We start from the raw sequence: 16,783 nt of genomic DNA, 5'->3' as shown, positions 1-16,783 counted from the left end.
CGGCCCGCCGGGCGCCGCCGACCCGGCCCAGCGGACTGACTGACGGACGGACTGACGGACGCGGACCGACGCGGCCCCTCCCTGCCGCCGCCGCCCGCCCGCCCGGGGCGCCCACCTCGCCGGTGCCGGGCCCGGGAGCGATGACATCGACGGGGAAGGACGGCGGCGGAGCGCAGCACGCGCAGTATGTGGGGCCCTACCGGCTGGAGAAGACGCTGGGCAAGGGGCAGACAGGTGCGTGCGGGCCGGGCCGGGCCGGGGACCGGCGGACACGGGGTTTGGATCAGGGGGCTGAATGGGCCAGGTTGGGCGGTCCGGGGACACCGAGGGGGACCGGCGGCGCCTGGGGGCTGTGGGGGGCCGGGTCGCCTGAGAGGACAGGGACGCCGGGGGACCGGGAAGGACTAGGGGCGCCGGGGAGGACCAGGGCGCAGGGGCGCACAGGCCCGCAGCGTCCGGGGAGGCCCTGCTGACGGCGCTCCGAGCAGGGGCCCGGGAAGGAGGCCGCTCCCCGCGCGGTGCTGCAGGCCCAGCCCGGCTCCGGCCGGCGGCCGCGAACAATGGGCGGCCGGGCGCCGGGTCCCGCCGCGGAGCCCCGCAGGCCGTGCGTCTGCGGTCGGCCGGGCGCGTCCCAAGGACACGCGGCGCGGACGGGGGCGCACGGGCCCGGCCAGCGCCCCTCCGCTCTGGCTGCAGGTGCGCGGCCCCGGCGTCATTGTGCGCCCGAGCGACCGGGCCCATTGTGCCGCGGGAGGAGGGGGCCGAGCGGGCGCCCATCTGCCGTCTGCTGAGGCCGCGCTAATAGGCGTGCCGCCCGAGCAGCTGCGCCCCGGGGCCGCGCGCCCCCGGCCGCGACCCCCAACTCCGGGCGGCCGGCGGGGCAGGGAGGCCGCCAGGTGATGTCTGCGGGCCAACGGGGCCACCTAGGCCAGGCCCGGACCTTTCTGCACGGCCGGGTGTAGGAGATGCCCCGGCCGCTCGGAGGGCTGGACAGCGCCTTTCTCTCCTCCCAGCCTCTGCTGGGAACGCCTGCGACACTGCACTTCCCCAGGGGAGGAGAGGGAGGATGGGACTGGGCCGGAGCTCGGATCCGGCCACGGATCCCCCCAGACCGCCCAGGAGCAGACCCTCAGCCCGGGAGACGGAGGAGCAGGCTTCCTGGCTCTTCCAGTGATCAGCGTAGGTCCCAGCCGGGCAGCCAGCCTCCTCCTCCGGCCGTGTTCAGAGCAGCTTTGTGGGAAGCTAGGCTCAGCCATTTTCTTTCTTCTGCCAGGATGGGCCTCTCCTGACGCCCAGAGGTCCAATTGGCACTGATCTCCCTGCTTCTCCTGGAGGTCCCTTAGATTTAAGACAGGCAGGGGCACCACCGAGGAAGGGAGGCAGGTGCAGCAGGGTGGGGGCCTAGGAGGCAGCCGCTCTAGCGGGTGCTGCAGGCCCTCCCCAAGCCCTCCAGGGTGGCATGGAGGCAGAGCGGGGAGGTGGCGTTCGGGAGGAAAGTGGGCCAGGCCCTGGGTCTCGGGGGAGGGCAGTGGCTGTGGCTGCGATGTAGCAGCAGAGAGCATGCAGGTGCCTGGGCTGGGGGGCGGACTGCCGCTCTGCCCACCCCGGGGTCAGCAGCTCCCTGCGCCAACTGCTGCAGCACCGGGGGTCCCCTGACAGCAGGGCAGCAGCACTACAGTGGAGGTGGCGCGGCCTGGGTTCAAGCAGGAAGAGGCGGCAGAGAGTCGGGGTCCACTGAGTTCAAAGTAGGCATGTTTCCTGGGAGGAACAAGTGTAGTTGGTGAGATCCTCAGTGGGGGAGGGGCCCGGGGCTGCAGAATGTGGGAGGCAGTGAAATAATCTCATTATTGTACCAATAAAATGTTATTATAAGGAAACATCGGGTGTAAGTGATGACAGGGATGAATTTATGCAGCGCGGTGCGCCGGCCTCTGTGTGTAGGCCTGGTCTCCGTACTCTTCATTGAGTTACACTGCCGTACAGTTAATTACAGGAGGTTCCCCTGTAATTAACAGTAATGACTACAAAGGGATGTGCTGTGTGTGTGTGTGTGTGTGTCAACAGCACGCTGCCATGTGCTGCTTAGAAAACAGCCCAGTGGTGCACGAAGCCAGCAGCCTGTCCTTGGGCCTCCCCGCTTGCGTGGAGCCGCACTGGTCCAGTTGACCGGCCACCCCAGGGGGGTGGGGGGGTGTCTGTTTGTGCTGTGTCCCCTCTGGCCCCTTGCTGGTTGGAGCACCTGCTTCCCAGGACGGCTGGGGAGCAGGCTGTCCTGTTGGCGCCTGTCTCCTCGTGTGTTCTGTTGAAGGGTCACTGGGAGTTGGGTGGACGTGGGGCCTGCGCGTGTGTGAGCGCCTGGCCTGGCCACTCGGCTTGCTGGCTGGTCTTCAGCACAAAACGCCAGAAAGGTTGCGATTTCCCAGGCCTGTCCTTTCCCTCCAGAGATAAACGTCTGACCTTATCTGGGGGCTGTCTGCCAGGACACCTGAGTGCAGCTGAGGCGCCGACTTCCGGGTGCCACGCGCCCCAGCGGCCCGTCCTGCAGCGCTGAGGGCCAGGGTGGAGGCCGCGTGTTGGCCTCTTAGGTCCAACCAGCTCCTCTGTCTCGTGGGCCGGTGGCCACCTCGGTCTTCCCTGGTCTTCTGTAAAGCGGAAGCTGTGACCACAGGGGAGCTGTCCGGGTGGCACTGAGCTGTGTGGAAGGGCCGGCCAGCCGCTCAGTCCGTCTGTCCCAAGCCAGGGCCTGTTGGAAGGTGGGCCCACTGCTCTGCCCCAAAAGACCACCTTGGGGGCATCAGATGAAGGGGGAGATACTGCAGGGGGAGAGTCCACCTCCGCCTGCAGGGCTGCCGCCTCCGCCTGCTGGACACCCCTCTGATGACCAGCGGCCTGCAGGGCCCAGGCCACACTTCCTGCTGTGTCTCTTCAGCGGTGGGTGGTGCTGTCTTGCTTGTGCAGGGCTGGCTCCACGAGCAGGCTCTGTCACTCGTGGGTTTGGGCCGGTCCCTCAGGCGTGGCCATCTCCCTCCTCCTGCATGTCCCTTGCACGCTGTCCTGGATGGCCTGGTGTGGCCTCTGCAGGCAGCCCCTGGAGGCCCCCCATCGCATCATGGTTTCTCGCAGAGAGATGGGGCTTCAGGGCTGGGGGGCAGGTGTCACCGTGTGCGGAGGGGTCCACTGCCAAGACCCTGCCTGACCCCCACCCCCTCATCTGGGGAGGTGTTCTTCAGCTGGGGTGGGAGGAGCCTGTGAAGATGGGACAAGTGAGCGAGGGAGAGACAGGTGAAGTGGTGGGGGGAGACAGGTGAGCAGTGGGGAGTGTGGCAGACCCTGGGGGACCAAGGCCTGGAGCTGGACGGGGAGGCAGAGCCGGGGCAGCAGTGGGTGGAGAGGGCTCCGGGGCTGGGGGTCTGGCCTGGGGGTGCCAGGACGGGCTGAGGCCGGGAGAAGGAGCCAGCCTCTGTGTGGGGTGTGGGCAAAGGTGCCAGAGCAGGGTGAGTGGTCGGCGAACCCCAGCCCCGTGTGGACTGCCTGTGGTGCCTGACGCTCACGGCCACTCCGGCGGCCTTGCTGTGTGCGGGGCCTGCCTCAGTGTAACCCACTTCCCAGCGACGACACCGGCTCAGATGCAGCCCTGTGGTCAAGGGCAGCAGCTCCTTGGGGATGAGAGAAAAGCAGTGTGCGCAGTGCACGGGCTGGTGCAGAAGTGCAGGGAGCAGATCATGTAGGCAGGGCGCAAGGGGAGGGGCTCATGGGGACTCCCACTGTCTCCCCAACCCTATGCAGTGTTGGGAAAGGCCCGTGCAGTACCACTGAGCACCCCACCGGTGACTTTTAACAGACAGGCAACGCTACAGCTCTCGTCCCGCAGCACAGACCCTCCCCTAGGACGCTCCTCTGCCCTCTCTCTGGGTCATGGGACCCACGCCATGGAGGGGCAGTTTCCTGCAGGCAGGGGTGGTAGGGCCCTGGGGTAGGCGGAGCCCTAGGACCCTGGTCCCAGAGTGTCTCTTGCCCACTGTGGCTGCTGCGGCTCTGAGCACCTGAGTTTTCAGGGTCCTGCCTGTTTCACCACTGGCAGTGGTGACAGGCTCTGCATGAGCCGTTTGTACCAGGAAGGGCATGCCAGACAGAGGGCACAGCACAGCACAGGTGCAGCGGCCAGGAACGCTCTTTGTGGGACCCGTGTGCCCAGGCGTGGCTCTTAACGGGGGCGGGGGGTTCATCTGCCTGCGATGTGTGTTTTCTCAGGAAGCATGAGGTTTGGCGGCCCCCACTCCCAGGGCCCCCAGCTGCATGCAGGAAACGCCTGGGCTGTGCCCGGGGGGCCTCCTCCCCGTCACCTGCGGCTTGGCCTCTGCCCTGCCCTGCGCCCAGGGTGCAGAGCTGTCTCTGGAATCCCCAGGAGCGCGTGCTCCTGGCTGCACGTGCAGAGGCAGGGCCAGACCTGCCCGTCACTTTCCAGATGAAGTTTGGCCGGCACTGGCCATGGCCCCAAGCTCCAAGGGGCTCCAAGCCCCACCCCCTCCCCGGGCCGCCCGGGGTGGCATAGGTACCCCATCCTCGCTGGTGGCTGATGGGCTTCGCTAGGTATCGGGGGGGCATGTGTGGACTGGGGCCTCAGGGCTGGCTCCCTGTACCTCACCCGCCAGCCACGTCAGGACTACTAGAGCGTGTGCAGGTGGGCCCCACGTGGGACGCAGTCTCCTGCTGCCCACAGCAGCATCGGGTCAGCACTGGCCCTGCCTGGGAACATGCACCCCTCCCACTCCCTCCACACCCCCCGCCCTGCGTACCCTTCTCTGGTGATTTCTTCTGTTTTTCACCCTCAGTATTTGTCTGTGGGGTGACCTCTGGGCGCGAAGTCGTTAGAGGATGGGGAGCAGGGGGGTGGGGGCAGTGCTGTCCTTGTTCTCCCTGTCTGCGTGTGGCCCCTGCTGTGCCTGGAACAGACAAACAGGCCCCCCGGCGCCCTGCTGCCCCGTGTGTGGGGACTGTTGGAGAGTCCAGGGCTGACGCTTCCAAGGAGCCAGGTAGGACACCCCTACGGTACCTGGGGCTCCGGTTTGCAGAGCACCTGTGCCTTTGAGGCCACTGGACACAGAACCGGCTTCTTTGGGGACATGGGAGGGTCAGGCTGCTCTAAGTCGGCACATCAGCCGGGTGGCAGCCCAGAGAGAGGAGGCAGTGACCGCAGTGTCCACTTGTGCAGCCGTGCCTGACGCTGCCCGGCCCAGGAGGTGAACAGCATCCCCGCAGTCTGGAGCTCCCTGGAGCGGGGACGCTGCACGCTCCGGGGCCCATCACCACACAGTGAGTGTGTGTAGTGGGGCAGTGTGGCGGGAGAGGCGCCTGCTGCCCGCCCGTGGCCCCGTGTGCTGCCCGCGTGGGTTTGCCTTTTCAGCCACTAGACCAGAGCCCAGCGCCCTGGTGGCCACCTTGGGGCCTACGGGGAGTTGGTGCGCCACTGGTCCGGAAGGCACAGTCCAGGACTGCCTGCAGGGGTCCTAGCGCTCCGGGGCCCAGCGGCTTTACGCCCTTCTGTAGAGGGGGTGTCCTGCAGCTTCTGCAAGGCTCCGGTGGCTGGGGACAGTGTTGGGCCCACCTGGGGTCTCGGGGGAGGGGAGGGATGCCCTGCGCCTCTGGGTGGATGGTCTCCTGTGCTCCTGGCTTTGTAGGAAGGCCCCTTGCATGTGGGGAGGGCTGGCGTCTCCTGAGGGCAGCTGTGATGGACCGTCCCTTGTGCCAAGCCCGGCTGGCCACACTGTCACCTGCGGGCCGGCTCATGTGTCCAGACTACCTAGCACTGGCTGGCGTGTCCAGGGTGGGCCTTCATGAGCCTGGCCCAAAGCCCAGGGTCCTGGCCAGGGATGGCTGAGCTGCCTGAGCCCTTGCCCCCGGGGTGCCGGCTGGCAGAGCAGGGCTGCCCTGGGCCAGCTGCCTCGGACTCTGGACAAGATGGAGGCTGGGCTGGGTAGAGGCCGCAGGGACAAAGCGGGATTGTGTGGGCTGGGCCCTGAGAGGCTGCCCAGGCCTTGTTCCGCAGCCTCTGAGGGGCCAGTGTCCCCAGCCAGCAGCTGGGAGCCCCCCCGCAGAGCGGCTGAAGAGAAAGGTCCTTGTCTCTCCGGCTGGTTTTCTTCCTGCTTGTCCGTTTGGTCCTTGGAGGCTGGGCCTCGGTTTCCTCCCTGTGTGCTGGGGTGACAGCACCTTCGGGCAGGGTGGCTTCGAGGACCTCATGGGTCGATGTGTATAGAGCACTGGCACACATCCTGGGGACACTCACCCTGGCTGGGGGTGCTGTCAGAAAGGACAGAAGGTGGCTGCCACGTCCTCGTCTGCGCAGGGGCCCAGGGCTGGCTGCCCCCCCCCCGGACCTTCTGTGGGCCCTGCCTGTGGGCCTGGCCGAGGGGGAGTGGAAGCTCCTGGGGCCTGGTGGTTCTGGGCTGGGGTGAGGGAGGGCCCCTGGATGAGGGGCTCGTGGCCCCCGTGGTGACCAAGGCACCCAGGGCACCAGCACCGCTGGTGCCCAGAGAGTCCTGGAGGGCAGGGCGGGCCCTCCTGACGCCTGGGCGGGGGCGGGGCAGCCCAAATAGCTGCCTGCATGGCCTGAGTGACGCAGCCGGGGCCTGTGGACATGTCAGGCTGCCGCTATGGCCCAGTGCTGTGGGCGGTTTGCGGGGGCAGCACAGGCTGCCCGGCCAGGAATGTGGCATCTGTGAGGGTGGTTTGGCTGGCATCCCGGGTTGACTCCAGAGCTGCTGGGCAGCCGCTGGCTTGGGCCGAGGGCCCAGATGGGAGGGGCTGGGGAGGCAGCGCTTGGTGGGTCCTGTGTGCTGGGGGGCGGCCGCCTGGGGGCCTGTTGGGTCCTTCTCCTGGCCAGCTGCGGCTTGGACCGCAGGCAGAGTAGGCGACGCTGGGGATCTGGCGGGCTGGCCTGGTTCGGGGCTCGCCTGCACCCTGACTGGTTCCCTGGGCAGGGCCTCTCCCATGGACTGAGCTGAGATGGGAAAGGTGCTGGCCAGAGGTGGCCGCCGGGCAGGGCGGGGCGGGGCCTGGCCGGGCGGGGCGGGGCCGGGCAGGGCGGCAGCCTGGGGCCGGGTACCTCCTTCTGTCTGAGGCGTGGGGTCCAGCAGCAGATCGGGCTTGTGTGTCCAGCTTTCTCGGGTGGTGACACTGCCCCAAACTGGAGCCCAGGTCTCTGAGGCCGCTTGAAGCCCCTCCCTGGCTTAGGGCTCCGCTGCTGCTCCCCCCAGACTCGCCCCGCATGTGTGGCCGAGGGCCTGGGTGGCCTCGCTGGGCAAGTTTCCTCCCTGAAGAGTAAGGGGCTGGCACTTGATGGGTGCCCGTGGTAGTTTGGGGAGTCCCAGGGAGCCCGTGTGGCCCCGAGGCCTGTGGTGAGGGCCACGCCAGGTGTTTCCTAGCCTGCTCTCCTCTTCAGGATGTGTGGGGAGCTCAGAGTCCGTGGGACCCAGCTGTGTGCAGCCCCTCGGTCAGCGCCACAGTCAGGAGGGAGCTGGACAGGCCATCCCATCCCAGACCCCCGGTACACAGCACTGATGACCGCCGGGGTCTCTGGGTCAACCTGCGTGCAGAGCCCCAAGGCAGGCCCCACCGGTGTTTGGTGAGCAGCGCAGACTGCTGTCAGTCACGTGTCTGCATGCCTCAGTTTCCCTGTTCCGGCTCAGGCGTGATGGATGGTGGGCAGTGGTTCCGTGAAGGAACGTGCTTCCTGGGGTTGAGCAGGGGGCCTGGCGCGGCCGTTGTGGTCACCCTCAGGCCTCGTGCTGGCCGAGGTGCCTGCAGTGGCCCTAACCTGGGCTGGGTGCCCAGGGGACAAACCAGGACAGAGTAGGGAGTGTTGTGTATGCTCACCCCCCTGCGGTGGGATTTTCCTGGAGCTCTTGTTTGCAGGGCAGTGAGTGGGGAGGGCAGGTGGGGGTTGGGGCAAAGCCGGGCCAGGCCAGCTGTGCTGACTGAGGGGTGGGGGGCCGCATGGTCCCCGGGCCTCAGACTGGTCCTTGCCCTACCCTGCAGGTGCTGGGCGGGTGAGGGGCTCGTCCGGTCTGTCCCCTCTGCCACACGATGCCACAGTGCCCTGAGATGTAACCCTGCCCAGCCTGCTGCCATCTGGACGCAGCTTCCTTTGTCCTGGGGGCCACCTGGGGTAGGGGCCTGGAGTTGGTTTCTGGGGCAGCAGTTGCGGCCGGCCTAGGTACAGCGTTGTTTTCTCCGCACACAGGCGTTTCCACAGAGAGGAGGGCCCAGGACCCTGTGCACCTACCCAGTCCCAGGGACGTGCGGCCAGTTTCACTTCACACCCCCCACCCCCATTATTTGGAGGCAGATCCCAGGCATGTTTAGCTATAAATATTTTGGTGTGTGTGTCTAAAGATAGAGACTCTTTTTAAAAGCACGTTACCATCATCTCCCTGAGAAATTAACACGATTTCCAAAACTCGCAGAAACCCAGACGGCAGATAGACTTTAACTGGCCGTTTCCCGGAGCCTGGGCCTCAGGTGGCCAGCCCCTCTGCCAGCAGCACCCGGAGGCTGGTGGGGGCCTGGGCCTGGGCCCGCCAGGCTGGGGCTGCTCCCAGGGTCCTGCCCTGGTGTCACCCGAGGCCTGTGTGTCCCTCACAGGTAGGGCGGGCCTGAGGTTCTGCATTCCGAGTCCCGGGTGATACCAATGCTGGCGGGACGTCACTTGGAGAAAATCGTGTGTAGCTGTGACCTGTCCACTCCTTGTTCCTGACCTCTGACCCCTGGGGCACTTGGACAGGCTTCTGCCGGACGCCTGCTCTCCCTTACGTCTCACTGGTCCTCGGCTCCGAGCACAGCCTCGCCCACTTGGGCATGGTGGCCCTTTCACCGAGTGCCAGTCCCACTCACTGCGGGCTTGGGGCCTGCTGAAGGGCAGAGGGACAAACAGGGCGTGAGGTGGTCGGAGCTCCGGCGGGAGACGCAGCCCGCCCTCCCCCAGCCCACACCTCCGGCTCTGTCCTCATGGATGGAGCCCCTCTGTCACCATACTTGGCCTGTGGCTTCAACACGTGACCTCCTATGGGAGCAGCTCATGCTTGGTCGCCCCTTCAGTGTCTGTTTTTGGGTTTCCTGCCTGGTGCTGGAGCTGCTGGAGGGGCAGCACACGCCCCTTTCCTCCAGGCGGGGTGCAGGCTGGGTGTGCGGATGCCTCCCCCAGCCGGGCTCGCATTCCACGCCAGGACTGTGCTAACCACCTCTGTGCACATGGGAGCTGCCAGGAGACCCTGCGTCCAGGGGCCAGCTACCTGGAGCAGTGACCCTGGAGCATGGCTGGACATCCGGGGGGCTGCAAGGAGCAGGAACGGGGGCCTGGCAGTCTGGGACCCCTGCTCTCTCTGCAGCAAGCCCCCTCACGGGTCCACCCCGGCAGCCTGCAGCCTCCTGCCCTCCCTCCCGAGGCTCCAGGGAGAGCAGTGGCAGGCCCTCAGGTGGTGCCCCCATCTGTGCCGCACCCTCCTGGGGGCATGTGGGAATGAGGCTGGGGCAGCAGGACCTGAGGCCTTCAGGATGGGGGGAGAACCGCCCTGGGCCCCTGCCCCGGGCAGGCCGCCTGTGGACGGGGAGCTGTCCAGCACGGCTGTGCTGAAGTCTGCAGCTCCGGCTCCCGTGTATCCTGGAACCTCGGCAGCTGTGCCGGCCTGTGGGGAAGGGCTGGCAAGTCCCACACCCGTCTCCGCCATGGGTTCGGTCCTGTGCTGACGAGGGGCAGGAGGTGGAAGCTACCTGGGTGCTCAGTGGTGGCCCGAGTCCCCCAGCTCCCGCTGGTGTGCTCCCAGGGGAGACCCCAGTCCCCCGTCCCTCGGGCAGAAGGAGCTGGTGGCCAGTTCTTCTGGGGCTGCTGTCACTGAGTGCGGGTTCCGTGGGGCACAGAGCGACCGGGAGGGCTTGACCACCGGGCCGTACTCTGCACCGTGGGGGCTCCCGGGGAGGGGCAGGCATACTGTGGGGTTGGGTCCCCTGGTTCACTCCTGGGTCCCCTTGTTTGGGGTCTTGTGGCCTGAGGGTGGATGCAATGCTGGCCCTCTGCAGGGCATTCCGATGTCTGTGGATGGCCTTGGGGTGATGAGGGGGAGACTCGCTGTGGGCCGGGCTCTGGGTCAGAGGCCTGCCTGCCTGCACCTGGACAGACATGTGATGGGTGTTACCCTCCTGCTGTTCCCACCTCCAGCCTCCGGGGAGCTCACTTCCCACACTGGGAGGCACAGCCTGGGGCTCTGTGACTGCAGCCTCTCCCTGGGTCTGGGGCGCTGGAGGGACCAGGCCCCTGGCCCCCGTCTCTACCCAACCCTCCTACCCCAAACCTCCACCCTGGGTTAGTTCTGGGGTGGGGGTCTCCCACTGGGGACAGGCCACGTTGGGAAGGACGGAGGCCGTGGAGGTGGGGGAGGGGTGCTGGGCCGACAGCGAGGGTTGGTGCTGGCTTATCTCAGAGGCAGAGTGCTCCTCTCAGATTGGAGGTTTGCCGACTAAACCCCAAATCCCAAAGGATTTATAACTAATCATAGAGTGGCACAGATGGGCCGTCTTCCAGCAGATGCCACGGGACGATGGAGGGCGTCCATACATGGACATGGGCGAATGGCCTGGGTGCGGAGGGTACCTCAGGCCCTGGCGGGGGCTGCAGGGCAGGCCCATCTGGCTTTGCTGCTGCCCTGGCGCCACTCCCCAGACACAGGGTCAGGCCCCCTCCTGGTCCCTCCACCTGCGGGGTGCTCAGGCCCATGCCCCCTTTGGGAACCTCTGACCTCAGGGCCCCGTGTCGTGCCACCCTCCACAGTGCACACCCTCCTCCTGGCATCCGTGCCCTGCCCTGGTGACTGTGGGAGGGGGTCACAAAGTCCAGTTGGGTCACTTGAGGGTCAGTAGTTGTCCCACACCCAGAAACCAGAGAGATGGCCACGTCCCACCTAGCCTATGCCACCCCGGTTCACAGGTCACTGTGGGGACCAGCCTTCCCTCGGGGCAATGCTGGTGATACCCCCACTGGGAACCAGGCTTGGGGCAGATGACCTCCAGGGGAACTGGGCTGAGGCCACATCTGGGCAAGGGCCTGGGGGAACCAGCCTGAGCCGGTCAGTGCTGTGGTTCTCCAGAGATGCCCCGGGCCTGGCAGGGGCTGCGGAGCCTGGGCTCCTGAGCTCAGAGTCTCAGTCCCTGGGCTCCCGTCCGGGGGCTGCAGCATCCCAAGTCACCCCAGTCAGGTGGTCTCTGGGTGACAGCCCCACTGCGCCCACATGGCTCGCGCAGGGTTCTGTGCTGACTTGGGCCTGGTCAGCAGCCCTCGCTCATTGCTGCTTACGGAGGTGGACACTCAGGGCATCTCTGGGAAGCTGGCTGGGGACAGTCCTCCCCTGGGCAGGGACCAAGGGGCAGCCTGGACCTGGGGGAGGCTGGCCCCAGGCTAGGTGTGGGGCTCTGCTGCCATCCAGTGCCCTCCGCAGGAACCCTCTCACCGAGCCTCGGGGCGGAAGGGGCCCGGAGGAGTCTGTCTGTCCCGCACAGGACTGCAGCAGGGCTGTGCCGAGGGCCGTCCTCAGCAACCGTGTGGCTGGCCCTTCAGCAAGCTCTGCAGAAGTCCAGTGGGCAGCCAGGCCTCTGAGAGTGGCTGTGGGCTGTCTCCCCAGGCACTGTCTCGTGGGGCCTCTGGTTCCTTGCCGGGCCCTGGGGGTTCACTGGGCAAGTCCTGCTGTACCTGGGGGGCTGCAGGCCAGTGTCATCCCCGTGGGCACCTCTTCTCTTGGATGCCAAGTGGCCTCTACCCTGGAGGGGCCAGCAGTCCCTAGAAACAGGTGAGGCGTGCAAGGTGGGGCCATCAACTCTGGGCAGGTACAGAGCAGGTGTCGACTGAGTGTTTGGTGTCTGGGGCACGAGGCGCCCTGTGCCTCTGCCGTTTCTTGCTCAGGAGCCCAGGGCAGGTGGCGGTCAGTCCTGTCCACCGGCTCAGCAGGGCCAGAGCCTGGGGACCTGTGCTGGCAGGATGATGTCAGGCCTCTGGCGTGTGTGGCCTCAGGACAGGTAGCCTCCTGGCCTTCATAAAGCAGGCATGTGCCCAGTGGGTGTGCAAGTGGAAAGGGGCATGTGTGTGTTGAGTGCCCTGCCTGCGCCGGTCAGTTGGTCTGTGGGTGGCACTGTGTCCCCGGGGGGTGGGGAGGAGGGGTGTGGGACAGGCTTCACTGTCTGGCTTGGGGCTTGGATCAGGAGGTCAGGAGGTCAGGGCAGTGGTCCCAGGGGTGACCACAGCAGGCCTGAGGGTCTTCATTGGCCGTAGCCACGCAGCGGGGGGAGGAGGGGGCGCTCCTCGTCCATTTTGGGCAGAGCTCATTCTGGAAACTCATGTCCATTTGCTCCATCTGGAGGGCAGGGTCCACCTCCCAGCCCCCAGCTTCCAGCCCCACAAGGGAAAGACTGGCAGAGGTGACGCCCCATCCGGCTCCATCCCGTGGAGCTCCAGGCAGCCGGACCTCCTGGAGGCAGCTTGCAGAGCTTGGGGCTGACACTGGGGTTTGGGAAGACGTGGACTGCCTGGTGTGAGCAGGCAGCTCTCTGCCTCTCTCCTCTCTCTCTCTGTCCTTCCGAGCAAGCTGCCCGCTGCCCACTAAGCAGATTCTATTATTACCCCATGCTGGAGATTACGTGGGCATGGCCCTTCCGGAGATGGGCAGGCCATCCTGGCTCCCGACCCCAGCTGGGCCGGGGTGGGCCTTGGTATTCCCGCTTCCCACCGGCTTGCAGGCGGGGCCTGTGTCTGGCTGGCTGGCTGGGGCGCAGGTCCTGCTGAGGGGCCCAAGCAGGGTTCTGGGCTCCGGGCCAGGCTGGGCCAGGCAGGGACAGCCAGAACACTGCCTGTCCGGCCTCTGCGCCTCGGTGTCCATCTCATGCGGCACTGGCTGGGCTCCCTGAACCTGGCACCCACCTCAGCTCTGCTCCCCGGGTCAGGTGCTCCCCACGTGCAGCTCCGGAAGCTCCACAGTCGGGGCGCCTGGGCTGTGGAGCAGAGGAGGAAACGCAGGCCAGGGCATGCCTGCAGCCGGCCCCCCTGCAGCCCTTCCTCTAGGGAGAGCCGCCCAGGGGAACTGGAGGGCCAGTCTCCTGGGGAGGCACCAGGAAGGGCCCTGGCTCACAGCGCCCAGCCCCCACCCCACGAGCGGTCACCTGAGTGGTTGGGGAGACCAGGTTCGTGAGAGTGTTTAAAATGTGGATTTTTAAAGCCAAGTCTAAATTTGACTGAGGACAGAGTGGCCTGGTGGCTCTGCTTTCCCTGCTCAGATGCTCAGTTTTCTGTGACGTCCTCATGGAACCCCCCGTGGGGGGCAAGGGGTGTCGGCAGACCAGAGACGCTTGGCTGCACTGCTGCCGTGTCCGTTCCTTTTCCCCCCGCCGGCCCGTGGGGCCACCGGAGCCCGTGTGACTTCCAAGGGCGACTCGGTGGCCCCCTACTCCCCGGTGCTTTGGAAAGGGCTGCGGGGAGCTGGGCTGCCTGGGCCGAAGGTGGGCAGGTGGGCTGTGCCTTCTGCTTGATGACAGGCCATGGACCCTCTTGGGAGCCTGTGTCCCGTGTTGGGCCGGAGGCACATGGAGGCAGGCCGAGACACAAGGGGGTCGGGCCGCTGGGGTGTGGCCCCCCAGGTACTGATCCACAGCTTGGGGGTCGTGGAGGCCTGGAGGCTTCTGGGAAGTATTTCCACAGCTGCCTGAATCCTGAGCCGCTCAGCCTGGCTCCGTGCCTGAGGGTCTCCCATGCCCAGCAGGTGTGTGAAGTTAGATGGGGTCGAACCTGCCCCAGAGGTGGAGGTCTGGGTGTTGGTGTGTGTGTGTGATGACAGGCAGAGACTCCCTCGGGGCTTCCCAGGGTAGGCTTCAGACCTCATCACCATAGCAACTCCATCACCGGCCATCCTGGGGGGCAGGGCCTGGCAGGAGGGAAGGCCTCAGTGCTCTGCTGGGCTGGGGGTGGGGCCTGGCCCACAGGCTGCCCACCTCGCCTGGTAACCCCCCCACCCGCCAAGCCAGGCACTGTCACGCTAGTGGCTCCTGCTGTCCACCACTGCTCTGTCCCTCCATTGCCTGTCCCACCTCACGTCCACACGTGTCCCTGGGGGCCTGGCCAGGTGCTGGCCAGGGCACTGTCGCTCCTGGTGCCTCCTGGTCACATCACACGGGCATTCCCACTGCAGCTGTGACCCTGGTCCCGCCCTCCCAGAGTCCAGCCTCCAGGCACACCGGGGACTCTCGTGGGCTGGACCCCTCACTTCCCAGCAGCCTCTGCCGCCTGCACCCCACGAGCCTCCGACCCTGCCTCTTCCTGGGGTCCCTCAGTCGTGCTGCCCACCTTCCTGCCCAGCCTGCGGGGCATCAGCCCCCGCTTCTGAAATGAGGGCATCAATTTAAAAAAAACAGTTTACCAGATTGAATTACTGGATAGAACTGGATTCAATCAAAACATCTCATTGGTCTAATTTTGTAGGATTGAATTGAAAAACCAGTTAATAAAAATCTAATGTGCTTGTCTGCCACCGTGGGACTGGTGGCCAGGCCACTGTGACCCTGGAGGCTCAGGAGGGGTCTCCCCGCCCAGGGGGATGGGAGGCTCTGGGCGAGTGGGGGGTGAAGGGCACCCCCAGAAAAGATGGTTTCACAGCACTTGTGTGCCACACAAGGCTGTGGGGTCCCCTTGGGCATCTGCCCGTGCCCACATGTGACTGGCAGGGTTGTGGGGCCCGACCAGGCTGGAGGAGGGGCGCCCCAGGTGCTGGCGCTCTTCCTACCTCCCCCTGCAACCATGGCCGCAGGTTGGGTGTCCAGTACCTGGGGCTGTGCTGAGCGCACAGTAGCCAAACACCCCCTCCGGGACGCTGGCGGGGTGAGGGGGGACTTCCCGTGGCTGAGAGAGGCCTGGGTGGACCCTGCTGGGTCTGGGGGAGCCCCGGCCTGGGGGTGGGGACAGCAGGGTCCAAGCTCTGGACCTCAGCCGGGGGTGGGGGGGGCTGCAGCTGACGGAGGAGCGTCCACCCTCCTGCCTGGCCCCAGGGAGGGTGGGCCCCTTTCGGGCCTCTGGTCCTGGGGGCGAAGGCACTGGGGAGGAGGCAGCTGGGTGGGGCTGGGGCTGGAGGGGGGAGGGGTGCCCAGTTGCATCACGCAGGGCTGTCTCCTGCTGCCTGTGTGGTTGCTATGGCAACCTGGTGCTGCTGAGGCTGGGCGCCCCTACTCTGCGTCTGCTGAGAGGGAATCCCCTCCCCCTCCTGCTGGTGCCCTCCCCCGCCAGCCTGGGGGTGGTGCAGACGGCAGGAGGGGGGATCCCGCTTGCTGCCTGGAGCCTCAGCAGCACTGAGTCCCGCCATGTGGGACGCAGTCCAGTGTCCACACAACCCAGCGGGCCGGCCCAGGGCTGTAGCCGTTAGAAGGAACTGGGTAGATGCAATTTTGTGGGGGCTTCGCACCCCAGCCCCAGGCTCCTGCCCCCGTCTCCTGGACCCCCGGGAGTGGTGGCCCTTAGACGTGGGGCCCCCAGGTAGGAAGACAGGACAGGCTGGCACCCTCGTGCTCCTATGGCCCCCACAATTCTGCCTTGAGCCCTACCTGACCCCCCACTCCCAGGCCGTGCAGCTGAGCCTGGAGGGCTGTGGCCAGGCTGGGGACTATTCATGGCTGGTCGCCCAGCCCCCTTGTCCCTCTCGGACACCCAGCTCCTGTCTGGTGGGTCGGTTATTGGTGTTTCTTTGAGGAGCCGGCTCCTCCTCTGCTCCTGTGAGAACTGTCGGGCGTTGGTGGCTTTCTAAGGAGCTGGTCAGAGCCTCTTCCGCACAAAGGCCCATGTCCCGTCCACCCGCCTGTCACTCTCTGGGGGGATCGGGGCGCTCTGAGTCACTTCTGTGGCTGCCTGCATGCTGGGTGGTGATGCGTTTATGTGACATCCAGAGAAGGCAGACTGCGGAGTGGCCGTGACCTGCTGACGCAAAGGGGTGACAAAGGGGCACCAGGACACCTGGGAAGAGGTGGCCATCGCTGTCCTGAGGGTGGTGCCGGTTTCACAGGTGTGCGTCCAGGTAGAAACTGACAACTGCGCTTGGACATTGTGTGTCGGTCACACTTCCATGGGGAGGGGAGTGGCTGTGAGGGGGGCTGCTGGGGAGGCAGGTTTTAGGGAGCAAACCAGGGCTCAAAACACAAAAGCAAAAAGAGAACCCATGAGCTCGGGCCCTGACCTGCGGTGCCTGAGTCTGCCGCTCATGCGCTGGCCGCCGCTGAGCCTGGGGCCGTCCTGCCAGGGGACACTCACGGCCTCAGTCTCTGGAGGTGTGAGCATTGCCTCAGGAACTCCGGGCTTCGGTCGCTGGTCCCCAGCTGCAGACTGTGCCGCCTCCTCAGTCCATCGGGACATTATCTGGGGCAGCATGTGCAGGCAGCCACCTCTGCTGGGCACCACCCATTCGGTGGCCAGGACTGACCCTCTGCCCGGGAGCCCCCTGGCCTCGCGATGGCAGGGTAGGTGGCTGGCCCCTGGGGCCGCTCCTTGGGCTGGGCTGTCCCTGGTGGGGGCTCAGCAGGGGAGGTGGATGAGGGACAGGACCGGCTACCAGTCACCGCCCCCCCCAGTGCAGATGGGTCCTGCCCTGGGCAGGGTCCAAGGAGGGGAGTCTGGAGTCATGGGGGGCTTCTCCTGGCCTTCTGTGCAGGAGGCCCGCTTGCTGGGGGCTATACAGCCAGTGGCCTGCTCTGAGCCCACTGCCCAGCGGAAGGAGCC

General features: G+C 66.3%; 1 protein-coding gene across 17 annotated transcripts in view; it reads left to right on the top strand.

The window, feature by feature from the left end:
* The first annotated feature begins 6 nt into the window (after positions 1 to 6).
* The window catches only part of BRSK2 (BR serine/threonine kinase 2), a 54,822-nt gene continuing 38,045 nt past the window's right edge, over positions 7 to 16,783 (top strand). For all 17 annotated transcript variants that reach the window (XR_002126757.1, XR_002126758.1, XR_002126755.1 and 14 more), the window contains exon 1: positions 7 to 234. Coding sequence is in view for 13 of the 17 variants with exons in the window: in XM_019667359.1 (XP_019522904.1) it covers positions 141 to 234 (94 nt within the window). In the remaining 4 variants the exon portion in view is untranslated. The remainder of the gene's footprint in view (positions 235 to 16,783) is intronic.

This window comes from Hipposideros armiger, unplaced genomic scaffold (genome assembly GCF_001890085.2).
Source record: "Hipposideros armiger isolate ML-2016 unplaced genomic scaffold, ASM189008v1 scaffold_494, whole genome shotgun sequence".
In the NCBI taxonomy this organism is placed as follows: domain Eukaryota; kingdom Metazoa; phylum Chordata; class Mammalia; order Chiroptera; family Hipposideridae; genus Hipposideros; species Hipposideros armiger.
Note: the sequence above shows the minus strand (reverse complement) of the source record. Positions and strands in the feature narration are given on the sequence as shown.